General features: G+C 40.3%; 2 protein-coding genes across 5 annotated transcripts; both read right to left on the bottom strand.

Annotated features, from left to right (window-relative positions):
• Positions 1-1311: 1311 nt before the first annotated feature.
• Positions 1312-18732, bottom strand: LOC105448669. Of its 4 annotated transcripts, XM_011687371.1 has the most exons (10): positions 18599-18732; positions 12706-12953; positions 9615-9714; positions 6337-8727; positions 6126-6214; positions 4670-4807; positions 3712-3888; positions 3267-3389; positions 2930-3034; positions 1312-2795 (listed from the first exon to the last, which is right to left on the bottom strand). In XM_011687371.1, the coding sequence occupies exons 3-10, from the start codon at positions 9682-9684 to the stop codon at positions 2481-2483; spliced, it is 3408 nt and encodes a 1135-aa protein (XP_011685673.1). In that variant the 5' UTR covers positions 9685-9714; positions 12706-12953; positions 18599-18732; the 3' UTR covers positions 1312-2480. The 4 variants fall into 4 exon arrangements, with proteins under 4 accessions (XP_011685673.1, XP_011685674.1, XP_011685672.1 ...); XM_011687372.1 differs by lacking the exon at positions 12706-12953; XM_011687370.1 differs by lacking the exons at positions 12706-12953; positions 18599-18732 and adding an exon at positions 10773-10847.
• A 756-nt stretch (positions 18733-19488) lies between these two features.
• Positions 19489-20935, bottom strand: LOC105448668 (uncharacterized protein KIAA1143 homolog). The gene is given in 4 exon segments (XM_011687369.1): positions 19489-19810; positions 19813-19929; positions 20083-20215; positions 20338-20935. Coding segments are annotated over 4 exon segments (480 nt in total). The 5' UTR covers positions 20509-20935; the 3' UTR covers positions 19489-19751.
• Between the last annotated feature and the right edge of the window lie 1011 nt (positions 20936-21946).

Here is a 21946-nt window from a genome sequence, read left to right as displayed (position 1 = left end):
TAGTATAAAATGTTCACTAATTTTATTGCACGTTAGCGATAAAACAGTGTTTTTAATAAGTGTATGAAATAAATATCCCAAATTTGTACAAATCTGTATATCTCAGTTTATCCCACATTTCTTTAGTTATATATAAATTATCTAATTAAAATTCTAAAGATTTTTTGTTTTAATTTCAAAGCGTAGCTATATTAAATCAAATTTAATATCAAATATTTAATATGTATACAAAACGATTAAAATAATATATAAATATCTGCTAATGTACAGTATATTCACACATTTTTTTTATAATTTTGTTATATCGTTTATAATATCAATAATATCTAATGTCAATAAGATATTCTATCCTATAACTAAATCTGTTTTAGAAATATTAATTAGGAATTATAGATTTTCTTTTTTTTTAGTTTATTATTTTTAGAAAGTTACACATATTAGTGATAAATTGGTTTTTTAAATTTTATTTTTAAAAATTTAAATATCTGGCGAACCAACCATGATATTATTTTGAGCATGTGGCAAAAAAACATTTATAATATTCTTAAACACAGATATCAATTACAAATTTTTGATACCTTATTTAATGAAACAATGAGATATGTGTGGTAGTAGATTCATTTTATAATCACAATTTTTGCTTAGCATCAAGCTTTCGTTGATTTCCATTGAATTACAATGGGCTTTTCGAAACATAGCATATATAAAGGTTCGAAATACACTGCAAGAATTTTAATTCAATGTTGGTACACACTTTATTTTTATAATCATATAATATTGTACAAATTATTACAATAAACTATATATTTCTGTAATTATGTCTGTTTCTTAGTTTTACCAACATGGCTTGCCACAAGCGTTTGGCAAGATAGCAGAATTAAATAATACAGCCATACAGTGCAAAAAATGCACTTATCTCGTATCCCTCACTGATTACGATTTTTTTTCTCTAAAATTATATCCTACAATAACAGTACAAAAAAATTATTATCGGGACAAATTGAAATTACTAAATTAAACCCGTTACTTCATTTAACGATCTATCTACATATTGATGTAATCCTATAATCGTTTCGGAGTGTGTATACAAGAAGAAAATGAAATGAATAATCTCTTCTTGTGTACTATGCTATTGCTATACCATATATTAACTTTACATATTTATATATATAATATCGTGAATGTTTATATTATATATATACATATATAAATGTAAATGTACGCCGCGTTGTGTGTGCTAAACAGGATCAATGCTCCGTCGTTTCATATTCATAATCGTTTATCGTTTATCAGAAAAAATGTATACACGAGTTGTGTGCCATCCTCTATTTTATTGATATATTTCTTTATATTATATCCTATGTTAATGTACATTTTTGTTGTTCTTATAAGAGCGCTAAAATAAAACTGGGTATTTTCTGTTTTTTTTTTATTACAGTACACGCGACTAAAGGGTTCAAAAATCTATGATAATATAGATACAATTTACAAGTTTCGATTTAAAAAAAAAAAAGATTTCTTGTGTTACATCATAAATTATTTCATACACACAGTTTTATGAAATATCATAAATAAGATATGACGATAATTTCGCTAACTGTTAATTAAAAAAAAAAACGTATGAATGGCGAAATGAACGTATAATATATGTATCTGAAGAACCAGATGGTATAGAGCTAGTATACACTTGTCGTTTAGTACCTGTGTACTATATATTCGCGAGACACTTCGCGAGAGTCGTGGGCACTCTGGTCAATTAGCACAAAATTTATCGCATCGTATATATCGTTCGGAAATTACTTCGCAAACATGATGTTTATCGTCCTATTAAACCGGAGATTGAGGACAATTTCATTGTCCCGAAGTCATATTAGCATTCATAATAACAAAATAGAATAAATTCGAATATATTTATCTTAGAAAAAGAATTTACATTATAGAGAATTCGCTATGCAAGAGAGTTAATTCGTACTGACGCGCGTGACGTATTACGATGTACCGCCGCACCGAAATGTAAATACACTTGATATTTCGCGCGAGAGAGTCCATGTTACACACATATAGGCGTTTATAGGTCGGGAGTATGCAGCTCTAGGATTTAACCAAGGAATCAGACTGAAGGCCACCCTTTTTAATGTTTTTACAGTCTATTTTATGTAGGTCCGATAACAACAATAAAAATTCTTAAATAAATATATATCGGTATAATCATTGATGGAATATTATTACGCAGTCAACTAGTTTTTTTTTCCTTTGTTGTCAAGAGTCGTAAGTTTTTTTTCTTTTTCTTTCCTTGTTTCTTTCGTTTTCTCCTCTAGATGTTTTGGAATTAATTCGCGTCTTAAAGCATAGTATACACATGTACACGTTAACGGCACGTTAACCACTGTACGTTCGCAGTGATCGGTATGGAGTTACCACAAAAGAGTTATGCGAAATTCGATCAGACAAGACACAATTATCACTCAAGCTCATCATTGCTATTTTCCCCTGCCTTGAATCGCACCCGATCTGGTTGTGGGTTTCGCCGGCTGCGGAATAATCGTGATCTCGTCGTTAATCTTCAATGGCTTTAAAAGCGAGTCGTTCGATCTGGACGACGGTGACGCGGGCGCGTTCTTCTTATCCATCACTCTCTTTGCTACGACACTATGCGCCGAGTATACGTGGTTCTCGAACTGCTTGTACATTCCGAATGTGGCAGTGCAAACTGTACACTTATATGATAGATGTGCTGGCTTTAATGTCATCCCGTGATCTCGAGCAACGTGATTTAATAATTTCCATTGATATACCTAGAAATCAACGATATACATAACGATATAGATAACTCTCACAAATAATATTCACATTCCTGTTTACGCGCCCTTCATTTCTTGAAAACAAGAGATTTCTTGTTACGAACTGATGCAGAAAAAAATTTGCTTACCCTGCCACAAGCTGGACATCGACCTGCATCTTTCCCTTTATTTGCTGCCTCTTGCATGCTTGATGTGACAAGCCCATGAGATCCTAATAAGTGTCTTTCCAAACCCTATTTAGAGAAAAGAGATAGGTTATTGCGTAATTTTTAAATGTATGAATTTTGTTATAAACAACTACGATCATATCGTATTTAAAATTTATATTTGGTTAAAAATGTACAGAAAATGTTATTATATAAATATACATTGACGTATATTTTCCATAATAAAAGAAATTATTGTATTTGAAGTATATAACTTTGCAAATATTTTCATTTATTAAATAATAATATAAAAATTTACCTGATCTGTGAAGAATCGAAATTGGCATTTCTGGCAGTTTAATGGAGGTCTGTTGTAAATCATCTTTGGATGTATTTTTACTTTGTGGATCCACTGCATGTGATTTCGTAATTGTTCTAGATCCTAAAATAAATATGACAGAATGTAATGCGACACATTTATATATTACTGCCTATATCTTAATATTTGTTAATATTCATTAATCATCTACTATATACAATTTTCTTTGTTAGTATATAACGTAATAATCAAAACTACAATTTTTATTACAAAATTTAATTTATTTATTTATATTTATTCAAATAAATTTAAATAATATATAATCAATATAAAAAAAACTTTGATTTCAGATTGTCTTTTACAAATTTGCGCAATTTCCAAGTGTATCGCTTAAAAAAAAAAAAATAGAAGTCTATAAAGTCATCATACACCTTAATATACCCACCTTAATATATCCATCACAAATTTCACATATAACAAATGTATTTTTCCCTCCAGTCTTCGAAGAAGTTCCTGATCCCGGAATAGAAGTTTGAGATGTTGTACGTGGTAGTGGAGTAATAGATATACTCGGCTGACTTAATAGCTTCGCTGTAGGATTTTTGGGACTGGCTGTTGTGTTCTGAAAAATATAAAATGCTTGCGTTACGTGGGAAACACGAACTCGTGTCAAGTCAATATATAATGTTACTTCCATAAATCAGAACAAATATCTTTTATTAATATCCACCTGAAAAATCTGACGGTTAAAAGTATATATTTGTTACTGCTTTCTCTTTAAACAATGTGTATGTATGTGTATGTATATATATGTATATTTTTTATTGGACTTGACTAAATTTCTGTAAAATTAATGATAATTTATCAAATATATGAAATGTTGCTTATTTTTATCAATTAACTTTTTCTTTTATGATCATGTAATAATTATAAGTTATAATTTCTTTAAAAAATAAAATAAACATTCCTTTTTTCCATTAGTAAAACTGCATACACATTAGTTGATGAAAATTTAGCCTTAGCTAAATATATAGTAAAATGTATACCCAATATTACATTACTATTTATACACGAATGTAAAAAGATTTAAAATAAATTTTATTATATTTATTTTAATCTATTATATTAATGGGAAATATATATATATATCCGTTATCTATTATGTGTACGTGTATTATTAATAATTAGAAATAACCGGTTTATAAAAGTAAATATGGGAGGAAGTACGTTCTCTATGCGTAGTGTTAAAGTTTGTAAGCGACTACAATCCGGTCGTTCATAATCAAACTTGGAGAATGTTAAAAGCCTTTTTTTGCACCTGCAAAACACATTATTCATGCGATCTCACATATATATCATGAAATCAGTTATTCCCCCTGGTTACTTTCCAATTATTTATTTACCTGTGATGAGGACAACCTAGACAGAGAGTCGATTACGTTGGGTACAAGTGCAATTGGTGTGGGTTGACCGGAACTGCCGCCGCTACTGCTACTCACTCCCGAGACAGCCGACATGACAGTCCCAGAGCCACCCACCACCTGCCACCACCCATATATTTTTTTTACTAGTTCTTTGGAGCTTGAATTGGTATTTTATTTGTGTTGTTTACGCGTGTGCACACATCCAGTGAATATATTGTTATAAAAACATTAGAGAATGTGTACACTTAAAAAAAAAAAACTTGTGGCAGGTGTCTAATCTAGTCTGTCGTTAAGTAACATATAAATGCAATGTATGAGATATATGTATAGTGTGTGACTTGGCTATTCTCGAAGTAATTTGTGCTTAAGTCAACGTACAAGTTCTCCTGTAAATATCGACATAAGAATATCTTGTACATTCTGAGTGTGTCTTTCTCTCTCTCTCTCTCTCTCTCTCTCTCTCTCTCTCTACCAGGAGATATCATACACTGTATAAATACAACTATGGCGTATTCCACGTCAGTGAATCACAAGTCTAATAATATTAGCATTTCTATATACAGTGGGAGATACCATTACTATATTATTTTCGTAATTAACTAGACAGCTTTTGCTAACATAAATGTTTACGTCATACATATTAGACGTTGGAGAAAATTTGACGAGTACACTCGTGAACTTTACTACCTTTTTTTTTTATGTCACCCACCTTATGCGATATTTATAAATTTTACACATTATTTCAGTGCGTATCTCTTCTCTCTCTTACGTCATTCTGTCTACACTTTGTTGAAGATAATATGTAGATACCAACTTATATGATAAAATAAAGTAACGATATGTGCATGTCTATTTAGAAAATTTAAGATAACAGACTATATGGATAATATATTATGCAGATAATAGTAGTCGAGCAGTATATATAGATATAACTTGATATAAATATTCTGGATACACAGCCATTAAATTTGTGCAGCATGTGCAGAATTCTTCTAATTTTAAGAAGGGCATGACTTGTCATAATTCTCATCGCCCTTGTATGTTAGTAAGCATATTAAAAAATAATAATGAAAAATAAATGATATGTGAATAACAATTTATATAAATATAAAAGTATGGCAGCCTATAAATCATAACACATAATTGTGTAAAGTATTTTAACTCTTCCCCAACATAGCATTAAATATATATATATATATATATTATATTAATATAGCTTTTTTAACGCGAATTTTGAATTAAAAACTCGTTTACTTCACTTATTTGGTTTATTCCAACACAATTTTCTTACGATTTCCGTGAAGCACGAGTTTTTAAAATTTTTAGTCCGTTTCTCATTGGCCAATTACATTTTATTTTTTACTCTAACAATGCTCGCTAAATCTAATTGTTAATGTTTGCTTATGCACATCTATATACGATAAATGCTCATTACCTGGAATATTTGGTTACTACTGAACTGGTATGACGTGGGTACCAATAAACCAGAAGATGTAGGACGATACATCATTCCTGCAACATTGTCTGAAATACAGCTTACATTAATACATATACCGTGGATGGAAATCCATGTAAATGTGCGATGCATAGAGATCCGAGAAAACATTCTCTCACTGTGTCTTCTCGTGTCTGTTGCAGAAATTTACCTTGCCGCATTGTAGTAGCACCTGGCCGCAATGTTTTCAGATCGGAATATCTTGGCTGCATCGGCGGCCGTCCTCTTCCACGACCTGTGATCGGCGCGGGAAGCAATTTTGGTAACAGCGGTTGCGGACCTTTCGCGCTCATCGCCATGGCCGCGAGCGCGCTCGGATTGGTCGGGCCGACCGGTCGCGCGCGATTCAATCGTGGTATCTTGGCCGGCGGCTCCCAATCCACCGCCGGCTCCAAGTTCCGTTCCGGTCTAAACTTCTTCGTGCAGGCGAGGATGTGCCGCGTCAATTTACCCTTCTGATTATCCTCAAACGGACAGTTCGGGCACTGGTGGAAGGCAGGGCCGCGCTCCAATCTACCGCGAGTATTGTGCTCCGCTTCCATGTGATACAAGATATCGTGCGGACTGCGAACCTCCATCGGGCAGAAGTTACACTTGTAAACGTAATTGCGCATATGTGGCGTCTCTAGATGATGCTGCATGACTAATGTCGATTCCGTTTTAAAACTACAGAACTCGCATTTCTTCATCTCTAAATGGAATGGTTCGTTATTTTCTTTACTAAACTCTAAATTCTTGATAAGTGAATTTATAGCTAATTGAGTCTCGGCCGATGTGCTACCCTTGCCCTGTTTACGCTTTTGAGTCCGTAAGAGATCAGTTTGCACATACTCCTGAACGAGGTTCATCCCAATTTGCATGAAGAACTTCCCCAGTGGCAGGTCGAAGTACGTCGGTATTTTATTTCTTTCGTCCTGTCTCAGCTCATGCTTGTCACTTATACCACTGAATCCGTGTTCGATCAAGTCTATTGAATTGTCACCTCTGTCATCGCCGTCCCGCTTGATTTTACCCTCGATATCGCTCTCCTCCGATTTGTCGCTGCCCCTTTTAATAATATCCAAAGAGTCCTCTTTATAGTCGTCATCCTTATTCTCGTCGGCGAGTCTCTTCAGCTTCTCCTCCTTCTCTATCTCCTCGATGTTTCTCTCCAGTTTGGTGACAAATTCTTTCAACGGTTTCAGGGGTGGCTTCTCGTATACGTAAGGTACTATGAAGGATGGTGCCTCAACCACGAACATATCGTCGGTCAATGTCGGTAAAATCTGCGGCACCGTCGGCGTAACTGTGGTCATACTGCTGCTGCTGCTGGTCTTCGGGCTCAGTTGTGCCGCTTTCGAAGTCATGGGTACTGGCGTGATGGTTGTCCTCATATTGGGATACATAGTCTGCGTGGTCATACCGCTCATCGGGAGGACCGAGAACGAGCTGGAGTTGGAGACCGAGTGATGGGGCTTGCTGTTGCTCATGGGCACCCCGCCGCGTCCCGAGAGAATGGAGTTCGTGTCTATTATAACTAATGTAGGTTCCTTCTTCCCGCCCTTGATGGATTTGCTACCAGCAGCGATCTCCACCAGCCGCTTGGTATCGTTAACGACGATGGTGGTTTTGCTGTTTCTGACAGGTGACTTCAACTTAGAATTCTCCTTGTCCTTGCTGTCGATACCGGCTAGCGGATCTTCCGGCTTAATCTCTTCTATGTCAGATCCATCGTCGTCCACCTCCTCCTCCACCTCCTTCTCTATGTAGCTCGTTCGTTTAATATTACGCGAACTTCTTCTCGGCGTGATACTACTAAGATCTATCTGCTTTCGCTGTTTCTTCTGTTTCGCGGCTTCTTTCATAGCACGCTCCAACGACGTCTCATGATCGTTGCTCTTCGCGCTGTCGGTTATCTCCTCGATGTCGGGGCTGCCGCAGCTTCCGTTCTCCTCGCAAAGCTTGACGTCTGACTTCTCCATGTTACTGTCGGCAATTTCACTACTGTCACAGCTACAGTTTGATGACATGTCATTGTTGTCGTGCTTCTCGATGGTTTTCTTCGAAATGAACACATCGTCATTATCCAATTGTATTTCTGTAATGCTCTCATCAAGACACTCTATGTCAGAGTTATTACTTTGTTCGTCCACCTCCATAGCTTCACAGGATGTGTTTTTGCACTCGTTTATTTCAGTTTTAGACACTTCACTAAAATTGTTCGTCTCACTTACACCGTCGGATGAGTTGGTTACTTTAAAGTCATTTTTCAAGTCAAACGTTTCACCCTCCTTACTAGTATTACCTACTGCATCATTTCGATCACTATCTTCATTTTTCGTTTCTTGAATCTCGACTGACATTTCATGATCATCTTCGTCATCCTCCTCGTCCCCATCCTCTTCCTCCTCCTCCTCTTCCTCCTCCTCTTCTTCTTCTTCATCCTCTTCTTCTTCAGCAATAATATCTTTCAATGCTGTCTTGCTTGTATTATCACTAGTATCCATGTACTCTTCGTTGTCAACACTATAGTTCCCATTGACACCATTTGGAATAATCATATCTGTAAAGAATTATGAAATGTTTAATATACAAGTAATTATTATTTATTAAATAAATACCTTAATCATTTCAAGGATCAATAATAACGAATATGATATATCCAATTATAATTATCAAAAAGTTCAAATGTTAATTAAAATTATATGTAACAGAAAGTATATATATCACTAAAATTATTGATTTTAAGATACTTGAACATATTTCTATGATAATTTTATTTTAAATTGAAAGACATAAGACACTAAAAGAATTCATAGAATAATCGGTATCAAACTGAGCGAGATCGTATTTGCATAGAACACATTCTAGACACAGATATTAGACACAAATCATATAAAAAATTGTAGTGACAATAGGAATATAATTTCTCTAAGCAATTTTCTAAAAGTCATTTTCAAGTTGTGGTAACGGATGGCAATTTTTTGATAAAATGTCACATGTAATTACAGTCAAACCATCATCAGTAATAAATAAGATTGATAACAATTGTTATTGCCGTCTTATCAGCTACAAGAAGTCTCCATAAAAATACGTAACACCTCTACAAATTACAAAATTTGCACGCTTCATATATTACGCACAGAGAGAAATATCAAATTGCTCCCCCGTATTCTTTTTCTCTCAGACAGCTCCATGGTATCAAACGTACAGTAAGCAAACTTGATGTTCAAAAGTATACTAAGCAACTTGGTATACAAAAGTATGCTAAGCAACTTGGTGCCGGTCATGCAAAATGACATTGCAAATAACGTGAAAAAGTCCTGTGAGCTGCAGGATCCAAAGGATCTACATCCAGAGGGGAGGATCTAAACGTGAGCCGGGACCATGGAAAATCAAGTTTGCCGAGCGTCCGGCGTCGGAAACGTGAAAACAGGCGGCTGTGCTCACCTCTCAAGTGTCTGTCGGGACTGCCTTGAGAAGAGTCCTTAGCGGCAGGCTCCTCCAGCGTGCCTTCCATGAGTCCACCGTGGTCCGCCGCGCGGTCGATCTAAACAATTAACGACACACCACTGATGACAATCGGCGTAAGACGCGGCGAGACGAAGCCGCACACGGCCACACGTTCACCACCTCGCGGGGCGGCGTCGAGGGGGAAAGGAGAGGGTTGGGAGAGGGGGAGAAGGGAATTTTTAGCGGGGCCGAATTTTTCAAAATGGCGCTGTGAATTCCGCACTTGCGTCCGCTCTCGCTCCCATAACCAACAAACTTCCGTCCGAGCAGCTCGAGGGGGGTATCCGATGTCGTGTGTGCGCGCGCGCGCGCACGCACAGCCGCGCGCGGGTATGCTGCACCCGGGGCGTTTCGAACGAAGTGAAACGCGGCGGTGGCGGCGACGGCGACGGCGACGACGACGGCGATGGCGTCGTTCGGGGTCGTCTCGTAGCGTCGTCCCGAGTCCCCCCCCCGTTCAGGCACTCTCTCCTCTTCACTCGCGGTACGAGCGATCCGTCGTGCTTGCACGCGCGCACACGCGAACGACCGACTAACAGGCAGACGCACAGACGGACGGACAGACGGACGGACGGACGGACGAGTGAACGAACAAATGGACGGATGGACGGACGGACCGAGAGACGCACGGACGGCTACCCGAGACGATCGGGACTCCTGGCTCGGGGAGAGCTCACGCGAGAACAGTTAGCGTCGTCCCGTCTCCCAGTTAGCGCAGTCAGTCACCTGCGTTCGCTAACCACCGCTAGCGTCTGCGAGCGCCAGTCAGTCACTCCGTCAGCCAGCCAGTTAGCTAGCTAGCCAGTCAGTCGTCGGTCCCGACCCTCCGTGCGCGCCGCATTGCTCTCTCTCTCTCTCTCTCTCCCCCCCTCTCTTTCTCTCTCCTCTCCTCTCTCAACCTTCGCAACCTACCAACCTCCTCTACACCTACACCCAGAGAAAGACCCCGCACGTATACGCGGAGTATACGTGTACGCGGTGGCTGCGCGCGCGCGCGCGCAAAGCTTCCCGACGAGGGCGACGAGACACGACGACGAGGGCGAAAACGAGGATTACATATGATGAGATGACATGTACTTATCAGCCACCATCGACCTTTCGGAAATAAATCGGTTTCGTGAATGATGCTGGAGAACTCCGCGAGCGAATCACCATAACGCCGGAGGGGTATCGCGTTACCGCCCGCGGGGTACGTCGTCGTCCACGAGCGTGACGTTCACATCACGAACCTCTCGCGACGTACCCCGTCGTCGCGAGGGGAGGAGGGCGAGACGGAGGGATTCCGGGGGACAAGAAAGTGGAAGAATCCGCGCGCGACTCGTCGTCAGAGCACTCGGAGCTCTCTCTCTCTCTCTCTCGTCAGTCTCGTCGTCTCCCGCCGAAGCGGGGTGAAGAGGGCGGGTACGGCTGGCAAGATCGGGGTAGGAGGGAGAAACGGAGGGAAGAGGACCTCAGCCGCCGACCGGGATGGCGTCGACGAGAGAGGTTATAACATGCTATGTTAAATCCTTTTTTTTAGTTGGAGGCTTTCCTTCGGCTGAAGAGAGTGCCTCCAATCCTTAAGGTTATAATATATATCATGCTAAGTCAATCTCTATGAGGCGAGGTTAATTCGGGACGATGCGGCGGAGAGGAAGAGAGAGATCTTTTAAAATCGAGAGAGAGAGAGAGAGAGAGAGAGAGAGAGAAAGGAAGAGAATCAACCGTCTGATCAGTTTGACAGATGATCGACGGTCTCCTTTGCAGATTCGCTCGAGATTGGGCGAGCGAGGTGAGATCGGGGCGATCTCTCCTCTTCAACGGTACTCCCCGCGGGGCATCGCTCTCGCGGTCACTCCCGCGCTTACCGACGCGAAACGCGCACGTTTTCGCCAGCTCGTCAATCCCGTTTCGACGACTCGTGCTCGGAGGCTCGAGGATCCCCTCCCGGCCGCTCTCTTCGGCACCGCCGGCGGAGACGCCGCTCCGAAACGTCACGTCACGTCACGTCACGTCGCACGCGCTTCTTACGCTCCTTTTGCACTTCTCTCCTTTTTTTTTTCTCCCCCTTCGTATCCCTTTATTCTCGCTCCCGCGCGAGCGACGCGATTGCTGCGATCCAGAGTGTCGTGGAAGTGCAGAAGGTGCACGGCACTCGACGCGAGAGAGACCGAGCCTACTACTACACGGCTCTCGCAAGCGCGCGGGGCAAGGCGAGGCGAGGCGACTCCCAGCGGTGTTTATTACCGTATCCAGAAGCGCCTTCCCGATTCCGAGGTCCGGCCGGGATCGCCGCGCGTCCTCGCCGTTTCTATCCCTCGGCGACGGGCTCGTCGTCCGTTCGAGCGCGCGCGCGCGCGCCGACTCGCGCGAACTCGGAGACGACTTTACGGCTGCAAGGAAGATACGACTCTTTACGCGATGCACTCGACTCGACTCGACGCGCCGCCGAGGACGCGACGACGCGCGCTCGAGAGCGCAGGAGCGCAGGAACGGACGGACGGACGGGCAGACAGGAGGGAGCGAGAGAGAGAGAGAGAGAGAAAGAGAGACGAAGGGAGAGCACGCATACACACCGGTATGGAACGTAAAAGCTCGTCCACGGCGACGCGGCCATGCGTCACTCGGCTCGTACATACGCGCGTACAACGGCGACGCGGCGCCGAGACGAACGCGTCTCCCATTCATGCCCGCCCGTAATCCTCGCGCCGCGCTCTTCTTTCCTTTCCCTCGGCCAATTCCGAATCGTGCGTCTTCGACCTCGTCCCCCGGGTGTACGAGAGTGCAGAAGGTACAGGTGACGGCATGCCGACCTATCGCTGTGGTCGCAGGCTGCACAGCCGCTTCCCCTCCCGGCGGAGGAGTTGAGGTTAATTTTTCGGAACCCTCTTAAAGATCAGCCGCGTTCCCCTCCGTCCGTCCGTCCGTCCGTCTGTCTGACCGTCTGCCTCGTCTGACTGTTTTAATGATGCTCGGTTGCTCCGTTGACCGCCTCGTGATCTCGATTGGGATCACGACGCGGTCGACGGCGCATGGTGTATATACGCACCTAGAGACGAAGAGCGAGAAGAGATGGGAGATGACTGACGGCGGCGGCCACGGCGAGGGCGACGGCGAGGGTTGCCTACGCGAGCGTCGGGCGACGCGACATCGTCGCGATCCACGTCGGTGGTGACGGCGACGTCGTCGGTGGCTGCCGCGCGCAGCGGTGTTGTATCGGCGGCCGCGATATTACTCCGAATATTACTCCGATCGTTCGTGGGGGGCACGGGGTTGCACGCGGTTTATTCACAAAACCTGTAAGTAGGGAACACACATTCATCGCTGATGATTGGCACACTAGAGGGCAGGCGCGACGGGTGGGAAGCGTTAAAAAAGTTACGATCTCAGGGCCGTAGCGAGAGTCGCGGTTCGCCTCTTTTCTCTCCCCTCTCCCCTCCTGTCCGCCGTATTGTTAAAGGCCTATTCAGATGAGACTTGCATATTATATATATATATATATATATATATATATATATTGCGTACGGAGAGAAAAATCGACCAATCGCGCGCACCCGACGCGACAATATGGCATCCCTAACGCTGGATTTGATTAGTCGCCCATGCCGGCCTACGCGAATCCGTCTGGATAAACCTTCAGAGCGTGCAGCTGCGCGCTCTTTTTTCTTTTATGAGAAAACACTGTCGGGGAGGAGGTGGAGGAGAGAGGCGGCTCCTAGAAGAGAGAGATCGTTGTCGAATAGGCCCGTTGCGCGACTCCCGTATCGCTTCACCCGTGATTTCGCTCCAAGTCCCGTATCTTTCGGCACCAAAGTATACGTTCAAATGTAAACGAATGCAACATCTATGGGATGAACCGAACCACGCTTGGTATTCGATTTCCTCCCTTGGCTAAATTAACGTCGACTTTTCCTCCACAAAAATGTTCGGGCGTCGATTAGCTTCCGCGTGATTAGCGGAAAGCAACGGCACTTCCCTTAAATTCCATAAAAATGACAAAATCATTTATCAAATTATTTCTCAATTTTATGAGGACTCTACTTATTGGGTAGAACTTAAGGATCAGTGTGTTATGAAAGTGGGCGACTTTCATCAAATTCTGATTAATTTAACCGGCTTGAAGCAAAATTTTTAATCTATCAATAATATAATTTTAATTATTAATTAAATAATATATTATAATTTGATATTGTGATTAATGATACAATTTTTAAAATTTATTTACTTTCTTATTTATAAGATCTAATCTGTTTCTCTCTACATATTAAACAACAGAAAAATTAACAATCTTATTTATATGAGCAAAAACAGTACTCGATAAATTAATCTTCGATTAAGTTAATCAAAGTTTGTGGCCGAAGTCGTTCTAAGATAGTCGAACTGCGAAAGATGTTGACCTGTCTCGACGGCAGAGGAAAAATCGACCTCAAGTCGGCCAAAGAATACGCGCGCCATTAAGTTCCAATACAGTAGAATATATATACAATCTCCGCCGAGATGCGTTTTATCTTAATTACTTTTAAAAGGCAAAAATGGAAAGTGTTAACATAATAAAACATAACAAACAAAACTCAACGTTTTACGGGTCATCTTATCGCAACAAGACAATATCCCCAACGGGGAACAGATTAGCTCTCGTAACGGTACAATGCCATGATGCCAAGAGGAAACGTGTGGCACTATGCGCATCCTTCCATCCTTAAATTCTCAATTCTCGTCGTTTAACGGTTCCCTCGGAAGATCATCGGAATATTTCTCGATTGCGAGAATAAATTAAATAATTATCAAGTGAATAATTGCGTATTTTTTCTCGTGCAACGTATTCGTAAACTTTACAGAATAATAAGCTTCTCTTTGCTCTTCGAGACGTGTCGCGGTGCCTCACGTTTCCCCAGCGAGCCTGACAGCTTTGCGCCGAACGATGCGTTTTCGCGTGTGCGTGATGCGTGTGCGAGGGCGAGTATTACTTCGAAATCAATTTTTCGGCTTCCCCGTCTTCTCCGCATGACGTTTTTAACTGTTGAAATCGTTACCGTGCGCTCTCCGGCGGTACACACAGCGTTGCCAAGTTTACACGCAAAATCAATGCCGTAATAAAAGTAATAATAAAGCGGTTGAGTAAGAGTGAATCCTCGTATGCAAAATGGGTTTTTGTCGTGACGGGAAAGCATTACAACATTCTCGGAATCGCCGATTATCGAGAGAACATTTCGTCGCAAAAATCGTGAATTCTCCCAAAAATCTCGCGAAAAGTTTAATATGATTAACAATTAACCATTTCTGCCGATAAATTTTTCGTAAAAAAAAAAAGAATCGCAAGAAAGTACATCGGCAATCAATTGCCTTCATTTACAAGCGAGATATTACCTATATTTCTTCACAAACAAAATACAGAAAACTGAAATTTTATTACTAAAAAATATCTAAAAATTTAGCAAAAAAAAAATATCAGACGATGCTTCTTATACGTACATCTATAGCGTAATCTTTTATGTTGCACGGAAGCTTTTCTAGGTCATAGACCGTGCAAAGAAAGGAATTGAAAGAATCAGTGCAAGAACGAGGCGGTCCCCGTGACTGAGGAGTTTACTTCTACATAGTATCTTTTCATACTTTTGCAAAAGTGTGAATATTTGAAGTATCTAAAATATATTCGTGCGTACATAGAGAGAGATCATATGTTAGAAAACGCGAGACGCGTCTTTTAACGGCACGAATAATACGTTTCTATGAAAATGTAAACGGGTTGGAAAAACTCTCTGACTCCTGAAATCTATTTCAGATATACGAGTCCGTATCTAGGGTGGATTTTCTAAATTATTGACTCACCTAATTCTTGTATCGAAATCTATTTTAGTCTCTTAATCGCGGTGGATCGAGGCCACTATCGTTTCTAGAGTTGACCTTTTGCATTTATGATCATTTGCGTTTGCATAAAAAAAAAAAGTTTTTTCCCCTCTATACATCGCGATTGTGTGACAGTCGGTTACGACACGACGCTTCCTCGGGTCTTATTACGATCCTCGGAAATTGGTAAAAATTACAAACGTGCGCAAATTCATGGTGACCAATGAAGTTATAAATATTTCTGCAAATTCGCTCACTTCTGTATAATTTCCTGTATAATTTTTTCTGTATAATTTTCACCAATTTCCGAGAACCACACAATAGAGATCCCCTTGTCACAGAAACGGATGTATACCTGCCACGATCCGTGCAACTATAATCGCACAATCGCGGCGAGAAGTTTGTCTTTTTTAATTTGTCTTTTTTTTTATCTCGACCGACGACGGTTTTCTTTTCTTTAGCGATGGAAAGAATGACAAACTAGTATCAGCAGCGCGGTTTATTTGCGATCCTTCCTTCGCGAGGTAAGAAGCAACGTGCAGAAGAAGTACGTACGGCAAACGTGACGGAGGAGCGGTGTTTCTCACGATTTCACCATATCTGTGTTTAACACGCGTAATTCAATCGCCGTTATACTTTTACCGGTGGTTCGCGAGTTTAGGATTAACAACGGCGTCGCGCGTGCGAAACTGCCGGTCTAAAATAAAAATTGTTTACAATTTTCGGCAGTAACAACAGGAGGGATGGCCGCAACGCGTTTCGAAATTGCAACTTTAAATAACGTTTAAAAAAAAATGTGTTTATTGGAATATTTTATTAAGAAATTATGATTAAAAGAAATTATTAATATCTCAAGTACTAACGAAATCTAAAATATAGATTGTTTACAATTCTTCGACGATAATAGATAATAGAAATGGCGAGCGCGACGGTAATATTATTATTATTCCAATAAACCAAGAATTTTAAGATTGCAATTTCAAATAACGTTTCGAAAAAGTGTGCGTTCGGAATATTTCACTTCGAAATTGTAAATATAAAAAAAAATGAACATGTCAAGTATTAATCTAAAATAAAAATTGTTTACAATTTTTCGGTGATAACAATAGAAAAGGCAGCCGCGACGCTTTTCAAAATTGCAATTTTGAATAACATTTAAAACAAGTGCGTTCATCAGAATATTTTATTAAGAAATGTGATTAAAATTGTGATTAAAAAAAGTATTTCAAGTACTGATGAAATCTAAAATAACAATTGTTTACAATTTTTCGACGCAATAGAAAGGACGACTGCGTCTAAAAATTGCAACTTTAAATAAATAACGTTTCGAGAAAGTGCGTTTATTTCGAAATTATAATTAAAAAAATTAATATCTCAAGTATTAACAAAGTCATATTTGTCTGATGCGATATTTGACAGTGTGACAAGAAGAAACATGATAAATAAGTATTAATACTTGCACGGATATACTCAAGGAACTATTAAGACTCGATGTCAATGTGGGTTATCTCGTAAGTAGTTGGTCTTTCTCGAAAGCCTTATCTTAATTTTCGTAAAGTGGATAAGGCTTATCTTAATTTTCATAAAGTGGGCGAGGAAATGTCTAAAAGTAAAATTCTTTACACCTCGAACAACCGATCAACAAACGATCGAAATTTCGATTATTAATCTTAATTAAGATTTTGCATAGTCGAGCATTTTCAGTCAAAAGAAAGATATCAATCTCAGGTCTTTTGAAAGCAAAATTTTTCGAATATCGTTTACGTTTCCTCAATGACTTTCGAATAGTTCTGCTCTCAAAAGTGATGACATTTTCTAATATGAAAGAGAAGATGTAAACGGTGTCAGTGTTCCGATTCCAAGATGTTATTGTAAGCGATCCGAAGGTATCACATCCTTCTATATTATGTTACGCTCTTTACTTTTACATAAAAAAAATTAGAACGCATGCATTAGATTCTACTGTGTCAAATTAATTTTTAATTAATCAATGTAGAATGTTCGAAATCTCCTTCCTTTTTCTATATTTTCGTATCCATGGATTTCTCCACGATAAGAACGAGATAGAATCAATGTAGAAGGAACTCAACTCGCTGACAAATCGTCGATCAAAAGAAAACGTGGATTCTAGAACGCTATTTTTTTTTTGTAACCGTGTAAGAGATGATATTATCCTTATCTCCACGGATCTCGCGTGTCGGAATTAATTGTATCGTGCAGCGCAAATAAGCTATTCGAGCGATCCCTCGTTGATACGCGTGAACGCGGACAAAAAGAATCGGCGATTTGGTACCCCGACGTCCCTGCGCTCGCGATCTAAAACTCCCTACTCCGGCCTCCATTTTGGGTTCCTGGCATTGTTTACCCGATGCAAGCGTGCCCGTCATTACGATCGTGGCGAGCGAGGAGAGGAGGTTGGTACCCACGTATGTACGTATAACACATACGTGGGTTCGTTCGCACAGGAGCGAGTAGCCCAGGAGGTTACCGCGCGGCGATGAAGGAGGAAGAGAAGAACGGAGGGGAGGGGTAAGAGTGGTGGTGGCGGCGGCGGCGCAGAGCACCTGGTGGACGTGATACAGCCCTGACACGTCGTTCTCCACGAGCGTGTCGCAAGCGTGCCACTAGCGCGTGCACCGCGCTAAGGATGAAAACATACGCACACGGGGAGTCGGGGATCCAGGCGCGGATCACACGAACGCGGGACACACCGCAACTCGCATTCGCGCTCCGGGGAAACGCGCTCTTTCCTTTCTTATCGCTCGTTCGCGCTTTCCTCCTCGCTCGCACACATTCACACATCCACACACACATCTACACATACACACACACACACACACGTACAAACGCGCGCACGCACGCACGCCAGGACCGCGGGCGGACTGGTCGGCACTGGCACTACTAGCTCCCGCCATTTCTACGTGACGGTGCCGCGACGTGCCCGTCTCGAACAGCTGCCGACGCGCGACGGCGGCGGCGGCGGCGACGACTCGTCATCCCCCGTGGACGGAACGATCACCGCCGCACAGCACACGCAGAGCACACGCACTCTCGTCTCGCGCCGGATTGCCGCGCTTATTTAAATTCACACTGACCGTTCGTTCGGCGCGCCGGCGAACACCTGCGATGGCACACGCGGCTCCCAATGTCGCCCACGATACGTCGGCGTAGCTCGTGCGTGGAGCCGACGACCCGTTCGCATGCACACGGTGTTTATTTCAGCGCGCGACGCGACGTCACCGATCCGCACCTCCTCACCACCGTCGGCGAAACTGCCAAGATGGCGGCCGCCGTCACGTGACCCGCCGACGTTTTGTGACGTATCGCGGATGTTAAAGGGCCGGCGGGCCGGCCACTCGCGTTTGTTGCATGCCGTCACGTGACCCCGTGCACGTGCACGTCCAATGGGAGAGATGCTTCCCTAAAAATAAGGGCGAGCTGCAGTCAAAATGGCGTGTACGGGGTGAACACGACCGCCTGGCACGTCCGCCCTTTTTAATGTGGGCTTGATACGATGATTCATTATGACAGATTACGATGGAATTTGAAAAGGAATAGAAATCGGCTATTTTTTTCACGAGAATAGTTATACATAATTGACTTTTTCATTCGCGACGTGCGCCGCGAAAGATTCTATATAAATGTACCAAATTTGCAACTTCGATTTTAATGATATTCGCTGACCTAATTAATTGCATCATTTTGATGACGGAGCAAATTTGCAGTATAAATGTGAATACAATTCAGAAATACTCGTTATCAAATAGATTGTACTTTATTGTCTTATTTGAATGAAAATTCTAAATTTGAACAAATTCTTGCAAAAAAATTACTATATGCTCTTAAAAATATATTTACGTTGATATTTATATGATAAATAAAAATTTGCAGCATATATGTAATACAACAGAAAAATACTCTCATCAAATAGATTGCACTTATTTTTCAATATGAATTTCTTGTAAAAAAAAATTACTAAGCTCTCTTAAAAATATTAGCTGTCATGTTTATATTTATACATCAAAAATTCGTTCTTATAAAATATCCCTTTATATTGGTCACTTGGTTTTTCTTTACACATGTTCTCTGGCAATATTAGCAATGATTCTTAAATCAATAAAATAATAGTAATAATAATTCATGTAAATTTCTCAATTACAATGTACATCACTTTTACTATTTACAAAAAATATTCATAAACACTCCTCGACATAATATATACATTCAAGTGGGATTTCACATTCAATACTATCCAATATCGTCCTCGTCATCGTCATTATCGAAGGATAGTATGACTTTTTGCTTCTCCTTTTTCGCCTTTTTTTCACAGGTTTATCCGTGGCAGCTGCGTCGGAATCCGTTTCTGCCGCTTTAGTCTTGCGAAACATGACCTTTTTAGATAGATCAGCTGGGGCATTAATTTCTTCTGCAATTGATAATTAGTATCGAATGACAGATCAGTATCAAAAATTACATGTTACATATTAATTATTATTACACGTATATGATGTGTTTTGATCATGTAATATGAAATATCATATTCAATAGTACATGCGAGTTTAGAATACTGTTTCTGTACCTTCTTCTTTCTGTTGTATAAAGGCGTCTGCTTCTTCCGCTGTTAAATCCCCAGACTTCAATACGACGACAACAGGTTTTTCATCGACCAAGTCTTCCTTTTCATCGTCAGATACTTCTGGTAGGGCTTCCCTCTAATTTTAACAAGTCGAATATATTTTGAGTTCTATTTCTATTTTAAATCTTTCATATTACAAAGTATAAATAAAATAGCATACTGTTAAATCTACCAGCAAGTAGCTTGCAGATATCTTACCTTCGTGTCGACAGTAGGGCCTTCCTTGTATCCAATTTGCTCCTTCAGCTCCCGTAGAAATTTTGGTTCATCTGGCTTGATGTACGATATATTGTGCTTCTTTCGCGACATAATCTTTCTGTTTAACACGACGTTCTCCACAAGACTATTTGAAAAGCGATAACCTGTCATAAACTGTAAACAGAGTTACAGGAGCTTCTGTCGCGTTATGGACGGTTCACACTGCATTCGTTTTATAGAAAATTCACATTGGATACACAACGTTCCGACATGTCCAACAGAAGAATGAGATTTATAGAGGACTAATTAATCATATTTCGGTCTTTTGAAAACGGATCTTTCCTTTTGGTTATCTTCATCACTGGGGTTATGTACGTATGTATAATCTAGAGCAAAAATATTATTTAATTCAACCCTGCGTTTACTTTGAAGCTTACAGCGCTCTTGGAATTATTTTATCCTCGTTTATCAAATGACAAACAAAAACAAATATGATGCTCACGAGCAATAGCGTTAATTCGTCAAATTGAACGTAGGGCAAGTATAGAATATAGATACTGTGATTGCACTTGCTCTCCTCCCCACCGCCAATTCCAACAGCTGACCAATCACTGAAGGGACGATGAGACTCATTTTATAGATAGATTAGGTATATATGTATATAATACATATGTATATATTTATTTGCCGACTTTAATAAAAACATATGTGTGTATGTGTGTGTGTGTGTATCCACGTTTTTATAGTCAGAAAATAAATATATAACAATAATTAAAGGTGAGCCTATTTATTTGTTGACTTTAATAAAAACGTGTGGGTGTACAACACATGCATAATTTTTATTAAAGTTGACAAATAAATAGACTCACCTTTAAATATATTTACACTTTCATTGCATAAGCTAGATGTTACGTTATTGAACGATTCAATAAGAAAAAAGAACGCATTAGCTCTAGAAATTTTGTTTAAACGCTTTAGTGTAGTTTTATGTAGTTTTATAAAATTTGTGCAATTCGACTTGCTACATAATTTTTCTCTAAGCATGTAAAAAAAAGTTATATAAAATCGTGGACAGGAAATTCGAGCTTGGACTGGGTATTATATATATACATAAACCAATTAGTAATGATTCCAATATACATGTATGTGCACATACGCACTGTATACAATATATTCATATATATATATAGGCATTAAAATATACAACTAGTTGCATACTGCATGACAATATGTATATACCTGTACATATACATATATATACATATGTATACACATACACATATTTGACATGTCAAATAATTCACCAATTTTCCTCTGCTTCTTCTTACGTACACATTCCCTTCCTCCTCCTTAACATTCACCTTTCCTTTTTATATAATTATTATAATTCTCATTCTCTACAATTAACAAATAACAAAGGTATGGGACTACGAAAGGCTTTAACTTACACGAAAGAAAATTTCTAACGTAAGTTACTTGTATACATGTATGTATCTATGTATGTATATATATATATAATCTAATATTATGCATTTCCTTAATACATTTTTTTTTATACAGTCAAACCTCCATGATATAGAACAGTACAAAACGATAGGTTTCCCCTTTT

This window comes from Wasmannia auropunctata, unplaced genomic scaffold (genome assembly GCF_000956235.1).
Source record: "Wasmannia auropunctata unplaced genomic scaffold, wasmannia.A_1.0 LD336083.1, whole genome shotgun sequence".
Taxonomy (NCBI): Eukaryota; Metazoa; Arthropoda; class Insecta; order Hymenoptera; family Formicidae; genus Wasmannia; species Wasmannia auropunctata.
This window is presented reverse-complemented; position numbering and strand designations above follow the sequence as displayed.